This window comes from Danio rerio, chromosome 14, assembly GCF_049306965.1.
Source record: "Danio rerio strain Tuebingen ecotype United States chromosome 14, GRCz12tu, whole genome shotgun sequence".
Classification (NCBI taxonomy): domain Eukaryota; kingdom Metazoa; phylum Chordata; class Actinopteri; order Cypriniformes; family Danionidae; genus Danio; species Danio rerio.
Window position 1 is genome coordinate 830,841 of NC_133189.1, and position 9,160 is coordinate 840,000.

General features: G+C 40.1%; 2 protein-coding genes across 10 annotated transcripts in view; one reads left to right on the plus strand and one right to left on the minus strand.

Annotated features, from left to right (window-relative positions):
* Positions 1 to 4,376, plus strand: part of apbb2a (amyloid beta (A4) precursor protein-binding, family B, member 2a) — a 43,904-nt gene extending 39,528 nt beyond the window's left edge. For all 7 annotated transcript variants that reach the window (XM_073922413.1, XM_073922415.1, XM_073922414.1 and 4 more), the window contains one exon: positions 70 to 4,376. In XM_073922413.1, the coding sequence (XP_073778514.1) occupies positions 70 to 225 (156 nt within the window). In that variant the 3' untranslated portion in view covers positions 226 to 4,376. The remainder of the gene's footprint in view (positions 1 to 69) is intronic.
* LOC137487547 (putative methyltransferase NSUN7) overlaps positions 1,572 to 9,160 on the minus strand; it is a 50,103-nt gene continuing 42,514 nt past the window's right edge. Inside the window, exons 12-13 of one of the 3 annotated variants that reach the window (XM_073922421.1) lie at positions 4,933 to 5,206; positions 1,572 to 4,847 (exon numbers count right to left, since the gene is read on the minus strand). In XM_073922421.1, the coding sequence (XP_073778522.1) occupies positions 4,471 to 4,847; positions 4,933 to 5,206 (651 nt within the window). In that variant the 3' untranslated portion in view covers positions 1,572 to 4,470. Of the gene's footprint in view, positions 4,848 to 4,932; positions 5,207 to 7,511; positions 8,720 to 9,160 lie in introns of those variants that run through there. The other 2 variants (XM_073922423.1, XM_073922422.1) reach the window with 2 other exon arrangements.

Here is a 9,160-nt window from a genome sequence, read left to right on the forward strand (position 1 = left end):
ATTTGTCCATTCAAAATCGTTGTGTGTATGTGTGTGTGTGTGTGTGTGTGTGTGTATGTTTTCCGACAGCTGCGCTATCAGAAGTGTTTGGGGAAGAGCAGCTCTTCTTCTGCAGTTCCTGCGGACTCGGTGACCCGCCGTGTGACCTCCAGTGTTAAACGCGGCGTCCAATCAATTATAGACACTCTGAAAAAGAAGCCCGCCCCCGAGCTCCCCAACCAATGACGGAGCAGCAGCGCTCTGACGGACAGCAGGTGTGTGTGTGTGTGTAATTTACTGCTGCAGCGTGGAGAGAAACACACACCGGCGGACACACAGAGGTGTACAGCGGATGAGTGAGGGGCTGGTGATATGTGTGTGTGTGTGTGTTTAGCGTCTGAAGCGGTGACTCTGCTGAATGAAGCATGCCTCTGCCTTACACACACAAACACTAACACACACTTCATAACTGTCATTTACTGCAAACTACACACACTCACTGACTATCTATCTATCTATCTATCTATCTATCTATCTATCTATCTATCTATCTATCTATCTATCTATCTATCTATCTATCTATCGAATTGAGTTCAGTTGAGTTCAATTCAATTCAAATAAGTTAAATTTAGTTTAGTTCAGCTCAGTTCATTTGATCAATTCAATTCCATTTAGTTCAGTTCAATTCAGTTCAGTTCAATTCAAATGTGTTCAGTTTAGTTGTTCAGTTCAAGTCAGTTAAGTTGAATTAAAATCAGTTCAGTTCAACTCAATTCAATTCCGTTCAGTTCAAATCAGCTCAGTTCAGTTGTTCAGTTCAATTCAATGCAAATGAGCTCAGTTCATTTGTTCAATTAAATTCCGTTCTATTCAGTTCAGGTCAGTTCAGTTCAGTCTATTTCAAATCAGTTCAGTTGTTCAAATAAAATCAGTTCAGTTCAAATCAGTTTTGTTTAATTGTTCACTTCAATTCAATTTAATTCAATTAAAATGAGCTCAGTTTAGTAGTTCAATTCAAATCAGTTCAGTTCAATTCAGTTCAAATCAGTTCACTTCAGTTGTTCAGTTTATTTGTTCAGTTCAATTCAATTATATTACATTCAGTTCAGTTTAATTTAGTTCCGTTCAGTTCAATTGTTCAGTTCGATTCAATTCATATCAGTTAAGTTTAAGTCAAATCAGTTCAATTCAGTTCAGTTCAGTTCAGTTTAATTCAATTCAGTTCAGTTCAATTCAGTTAAATTCAAAAGAACTTGATTGACATGAGTTCTTAAGCATGGCAGATTGCATAATCAATGAATAACATCATACAGTGATTATATAACACACATATGCACACAGACAATAAAAGAAAACACAATTCTGATAAACACACACAAAAAAGAAAAATACTAATGTGAGGATTAGAAAATAAAATAAAATCAGAAGAAACAAATGAGAGGAAAAAAAAGACATTTCCATTAATAACAGAGGGAAATTTACAGCATTTAATCTCTAATGTGTTAAAATCATCTTAAAAAAGTGCAAATATACTTTCTGTTTGATATATATAAAATATACTTTAGTTTCTGAACTTTTTTTCTATGAATCTCTCTCTCTCTCTCTCTCTCTCTCTCTCTCACACACACACACACACACACACACACACACACACACACACACACACACACACACACACACACACACACACACACACACTCTCTGGAAACTGGATGCTTTGTAAAAAAAAAAAAAAAAAAACGTTCCCCAAGTAATTTAGAGGGAATTTTGCGGTGCTGTGTATAAAAGTGTCAGGTTTTACTGTGGAGCTATCAAACGTAAAGCCTGACAGATGTTTTCATCCATCATCCTGATGTGCAGAGGAATTCTGTAACACACCAGAGTCTGTCTCCAACTGCTCACACTGTAACGGGACGTTTCTGATCATCATCATCACACACACACACACACACACACACACACACACACACACACACACACACACACACACACACACACACACACACACACACACACACACACACACACACACACACACACACACACACACACACACACACACACACACACACACACACACACACACACACACACACACACACACACACACACACACACACACACACACACACTTACACTCATTCACACTAAAGCCTGAAAGATTCACTACACAAGTGCGCAAATGCAGATGCGACTGCTTGGTGAATGTGCGCTCTTTTTGTTTTCAGTATTGAGGAGAGTTTCTAAATCACAACAAGCCAGATGTGTTTTACTCAGATCATCGACATTAATATTGTGAAGCCTCAAATAATAGACAAATCCTGTTTTATTGACATAAATATCAGATGCCACTCTACTGTACTGTATATCTTCCATAATGTCTTGATAAATTTAATTTAAATGCTTAGTTTTTTATATTAACCTCATAATAAATAATGCAAAATGGTATAATGATGATCGAGAGATGAAAAATAAAGACATCAGATGTTTTAGAGGCTGCAGAAGATCATTCACTGCTGAGGAACAGAGAAACTAAAGGTTCTGGAAATTAAAACCTTCCTCAAAAACTCCTGATGTTTGAATGTAATGATGATGCACGGATAATCAAGTAAATATAAGTGGCTTCAGGGGTGGCTCAGTGGTGTCGGACTAAGGCACTGATTCGAGTCCCGGCTGAGTCAGTTGGTGTTTCTGTGTGGAGTTTGCATGTTCTCCCCGTGTTGGTGTGGGTTTCCTGCACAGTCCAAACACATACGCTATAGGATGATGAACTAAATTGGTCATAGTGTATGAGTGTATGTGTGTGGATGAGTGTGTATGGGTGTTTCCCAGTACTGGGGTGCAGCTGGAAGGGCATTCGCTGTGTGAAACATATGCTGGAATAGTTGGCGGTTCATTCTGCTGTGGCGGCCTCTGAAATAAAGACTAAAGCCGAAGGAAATGAATGAACAAAACTGAGTTAATTCCAGTCAAACTAAAAGAGATAAACCTTTCTACAGAAAAAAGAGGAAATACTGTTAAAAAATGGATGGATATACTTAAAAAGAATTATAATTTCATTGGAGGACAAATCATTTTGTCTTTAACCTTAACCTTTAACCTTAGTAAGAATATGAAAGACAAAACAGCTCTATTTTATTCAGATAACTGACTACTTAAAGTGTTTATAAGACTATATTTAAATGCTCAGTTTTTGATATAACCCTCATAATATATAACGCACGATGGTAATTACAATTACATTCAAATGCATTACATCAATATAATGATGGTCGAGAGATGAAAAACAAAGTCTTCAGATGTTTTAGAAGCTGCAGAAGATCATTCACCGCTGAGGAACAGAGAAACTAAAGGTTCTGGAAATTAAAACCTTCCTCAAAACTCCTGATGTCCAGTGTAATGATGTTGCGCGGATAATCAAGTAAATATTGCTATTGCTAATGTTGCTTCACACTTATCATTTACAAGTTACTCCAATGTGTATTTTCTAAAAGTAGCAAAATGTTTGACAATATTAACAAAGATATTAACAGATGAAAACGATTACACTACAAAGAAAAAAAAATAATCTGATCTATCAATAATTTGACTTTGTTCGTTAAATACCCTATTTTGTTAAACAACGTCACTTTGAAATTAATTTGTCTGACAAAATTCATTCATTCATTTTCAGCTTAGTCCCTTTATTAGTCAGGGGTCGCCACAGCAGAATGAACCGCCAACTTATCCAGCATACGTTTTATGCAGCACATGCCCTTCCAGCTGCAACCCATCACTGGGAAACACCCATACAACTTGCATTCACACAAATACACTACAGACAATTTAGCTTACCCAATTCACCTTTACCACGTGTCTTTAGACTTGTGGGGGTAGCCAGAGCACCAGGAGGAAACCCACGCAAACGCGGGGAGAACATGCAAACTCCACACAGAAACACCAACTGACCCAGCCAAGGCTCGAACCAGTGACTTTCATGCTGTGAGACAAGAACGCTACACATTGCGCCCCCTTGTGCACTCTGACGAAATTCGAGTCTTTTAAAGCAGTTGCTCTGCGCTAACGCTGCTTTAGCACCCCCTTGTGGCTGAACTGAAGATGCACATGTACTAATATTGGATTATGAATAGTGATGCATGACCACTAGCTTGCTTTGAGTAAAAAAAAAAAAGGCACGTGCGCTCTTGCGTAGAGGATTTCAGGCTTTATCTGAGCTGAACACACACATATAAGAGGAAACCCTACTAAAATATACGCTTCAGATGTCAATTATCAACACGGGAATGTTATTTCTCACATAACGGTATTTTAAACCCCCCCAGATCAACCACTAAGACACTCATTTTTACACCATATAAATGTAACATGTTGTGGAAATAAATGACATCAAAACAGAAGTGTCTCTCCGTGTGTTTATTTGCATGTAGCGGCAGTGGCGTTTGAATTATTTCAGTAGTAATAATAGTTTTTATTAGTAACATTTCTCTGGCATCAGAGCCACGGCCGCAGCTGCTTCAGTCTGCCTCTGAACAGGCTCTGGGCTCGAAAAAGGGGCGGAGTCCGAACGCTCCACTGCATGTGTGAGTGGGTGGAGCTTGGCTGGGTGGGAGGGGCTTGACTCCACCTCTGAGGAAAAACACTGTTTGAAAATAGAACTGGAGGAAATGAGACGGTTGCCGGGCGCAACACTTCGTGTCGCCCTTTTGGAACAGAAGGAGGCGGAGTCAGCATCGTTGAAGAGTGATTGTCATTGGTGGAAACTGCAGCCGCAGCCAAACGAGATAGACGATGTGAACTGGAGAAAGGGGCGGGGCTGGGGGCGGAGTCTGTTCTTGACAAATTGGACATTGGAGGACCGCTGGGTTTATCTGAGGAGATACAGAAGAATGTTTTAAAAATAATCTCAATATCGTCGAAATAAAATCGTCATGTAGCTACACTAGTTAACGTTACCGAAGTGTGCCGCAATCCGACTTTTGCTTAATGTCGGCTCTGATTGGCTTGCTTTCATTTCGCGGTTTAAAAACTCCGCCACAAGTGATTGGTCGCTCTGTGTGGCATGTGGGCGTGTCTTCACCGAGCGTCTTTGATTGGCAGGTGCTCTGTGACTCCGCCTCCTGCGCACTTGTTTCTTGATTGGCTGGTTTGGATGAAGGCCGTCCAGTAAGCCTTTGGCTGCAGCGCGAGCGAGCACTTCCTGAGGCGTCTCGATCACTTCTGGTTGTAGCTGTGCAGAAGAACAAACACAAAACAAGACAAATATAAATATAATATACTGGATTATGCGTTCTGAAGAGACAGATTAAAACGATAAACGTACAGTATCAAATCTTTTGAACTGTAGTCAAATAATTCCTATTTTCATTATTATTGTATGTGTAACGGAGGCCGCCTAGAAAGTGCTGTGCAGGTAAACCTCACTCCTCCGACCTCTAAAGGTGCTCTAGCGACAGATGCTGGAGGCCATGGTCTTTAGCCTCCTTGGTAGAGCAACCGACTCCCATGCGGAAGGTCGCTGGTTTGATGCCAGCTGGGAGTGGGTTGAGTGGCGTGGGATCGGCGGGGTTGCATATGTAGATTAAATTATTTTGTATTTTTCTGTTTTAATATTAAGTTTTTATTTGTTTGTAATTTTGCCTTTTTATTTGCACAAATACTTTAAACTTTTTAAATATTTTTAATTTCAGTAAACAAATGTTTTATTTACATTCTAATATAAATATTTCCTCAGCAGCTAGTGGAAAAAATAAGGCTTCATTTGTCAATTATTTTACAACTCTTAGAATGTAGAATTTTTTAATGTAAAAATAACAACAACAGTATTATAAACCAAACTAAACAAAATATTACAAAATACACATATATACACTCACCGGCCACTTTATTAGGTACACCTGTCCAACTGCTCGTTAACACAAATATCTAATCAGCCAATCACATGGCAGCAGCTCACTGCATTTCGGCATGTAGACATGGACAACAAGTGAGCATCAGAATGGGGAAGAAAGGGGATTTAAGAGACTTTGAACGTTGCATGGTTGTTGCTGCCAGACTGGCTGCTCTGAGTATTTCAGAAACTGCTGATCTACTGGGATTTTCACGCACAACCATCTCTAGGGTTTACAGAGAATGCTCCAACAAAGAGGAAATCTCCAGTGAGCGGCAGTTCTGTGGGCGCAAATGCCTTGTTGATGAGGCCAGAGGAGAATGGCCAGACTGGTTCCAGCTGATAGAAAGGCAACAGTAACTCAAATAAGCACTCGTTACAACCGAGCTCTGCAGAAGAGCATCTCTGAACACACAACACGGCCAACCTTGAGGCGGATGGGCTACAGCAGCAGAAGAGCACACCGGGTGCCGCTCCTGTCAGCTAAGAACAGGAAACTGAGGCTACAATTCACACAGACTCACCAAAACTGGACAATAGAAGATTGGAGAAACGTTGCTGCTCTGATGAGTCTCCATTTCTGCTCACACATTCGGATGCTCGACTCAGACAACATGAAAGCATGGATCATCCTGTCTTGTATCAGCGGTTCAGGCTGGTGGTGGTGGTGTAATGGTGTGGGGGAAATTTTCTTTGGGTCCATTAGTACCAATTGAGCATCAACGCCACAGCCTACCTGAGTATTGCTGCTGACCATGTCCATCCCTTTATGAGTCTCCATCTTTATATTTTCCAGAGCTGTCTGTTTATACATATTTATACGTGTTTTTAAATTCTTTGCCATGTTTGTGTATTTCAAAATGCAATTAGGAAAGATTAAACTGTAGGTGATGTAAATCATAAAATGTTTCTCTCATAATTCAGTCCAGTGAGTGTGTGTGTGTGTGTGTGTGTGTGTGTGTGTGTGTGTGTGTGTGTGTGTGTGTGTTTCAAACAGGATCAGCTGCTGTCTCAGCACCACACACACACTAGCAGTGAATTATTCAGATGTTGTGTGAGTGTGTGTGTGTGTGTGTGTGTGTGTGTTTGAGGACATGAGGTTTTGCCCTGCTGACGCTAACGCATGCAGACATGAGGGCTGAATTATTCAGTTGGTCCTCGTCCTCTGAACATCACACATTTATTGGCCGTCCTGTGCTTCTGATGCAGCTCTGGACCAGATTGCGGTCATTATGTTTGTCCTTTAGCTGAACATGAGGTCACACACACGCACACACACATGTGCAGGTATCTTTATAGGCTCTTCCCAAATACATAATGATTTTTCTACTGTACAAACCCAACCCTCACAGGAAACAATCTTTATTTTTACATTTTCTAAATACTTAATTCTGTCTGGTTTGTGAGCTCTTTTCCTAAGGGAGATAAAAAAAGATTAAAAGATACTAGTATTGCTATACTTGTAGGGACATTCGGTCCCCAAATGTAATACATCACACACACACACACACACACACACACACACACACACACACACACACACACACACACACACACACACACACACACACACACACACACACACACACACACACACACACACTTGTAGATCTATCTTTAAAGGCTCTTCCCATAGCCATAATTACATTTAAAAGCCATATATTGGGGACCAAAACCTGTCCCTGACAAGGTGTTCTGGTAAAAAATGTACTGTTGCTATACTTGTGGGGACATTAGGTCCCCAGACAAGGTCAAAAAATGACTGGTGTTGCTATACTTGTGGGGACATGAGTTCCTCAAACTTAAAACAAGTCACACACACACTAGTAGATCTGTCTTTACGGTCCTTTTCCATAGTCATAATTACATATGACTGTAAAAGCTGTATATTGGGGACCTAAAATGTCCCTGACAAGGTCAAAAATGTACTGGTATTGCTATACTTGTGGGGACACTATAGGTCCTCAAACATGATACGTCACACACACACTTGTAGATCTATCTTTAAAGGCTTTTTCCATAGATATATATACATTTGACTGTAAAAGATGTATATTGGGGACCAAAACATGTCCCTGACAAGGTGTACTGGTAAAAAAAAAAGTACTGTTGTTGCTATACTTGTGGGGACATTAGGTCCCCAAATGTAATACGTCACACACACACACTTGTAGATCTGTCTGTAAAGGCTCTTCCCATAGCCATAATTACATTTAACAGTAAAAGCTGTATATCAGGGACCAACGAATGTCCCTGACAAGGTCAAAAATATAGTGGTGAAGCTATATTTATGGGGACCCCCATGCTGTATGGAATACCAGGACCACACACACTGCAGCTCCCTTAGGAGGCATCATCCCTACTGAGTTGGAGCCTCAAAAGTGAGCGATCAGAATCTGCTGAAGACTTTTATCTGTCCCAGGTGTGAACGCACAGATGCATCATAAAACAGGAGGGCGGCGATATATTTCCAAACACGCATCTAATAGGCTTTTTATGAGAGCTTCTTAAGCCGAGCACAATAATCTTTATTAGCGGCTTTTATTAGCGCAGGCAGGAAGGATATGGAGCTTTGATGAGGTCTGTCAGAGGAGGAATAAAGATGACGGATGTCTGTAATCTGGCATCATGTATGAAGCGGGTCACGTCATCTTTTACTGGAGATCTGAAACTCTGATCCGCAGCGCCGCTGGGTTATTTTTAGAGTCAGATGAAAAGCGAGGGCGGGAAAGCCGGGATTCCTCCACAGACACAGCAGGATTAGTCAATGAGAGCAAACACGGACGGCCAAAAACCCCAGAGAAACTCCTCCCAGCATGCTTTGAGCTTCAGCCAGAAAAACAACATCACAAACTGAGAAAGAAAACAACCAAAATCTGCACAAGATCTGTTCTTGCATATCTATCCGCTACTAATATCTGACTCAAAATACACTTCAGTGACACTGAACAATAAGACTGTATAAATCAATGCATTTACTAACATGAACAGTACATTTAATGATCATGTAACTGATCATCTACAGTATTTGTTCATGTTAGTTAATGGAAAATAATGTAACATAGTAACTAATATTTAACATAGCTAATAATGAACAATTATTAATACTTTATTAATTATTATACATATTAGTTACTATGTTAAGTATGAATTTTGATGTTAATAATATAATAATAATGCATTAGTATATATATATATCTTGGTGATGGGTTGCAGCTGGTAGGGCATCACTGCGTTAAACATATGCCGGATAAGTTATCGGTTTATTCCGCTGTGGCAACCCCAGATTAATAA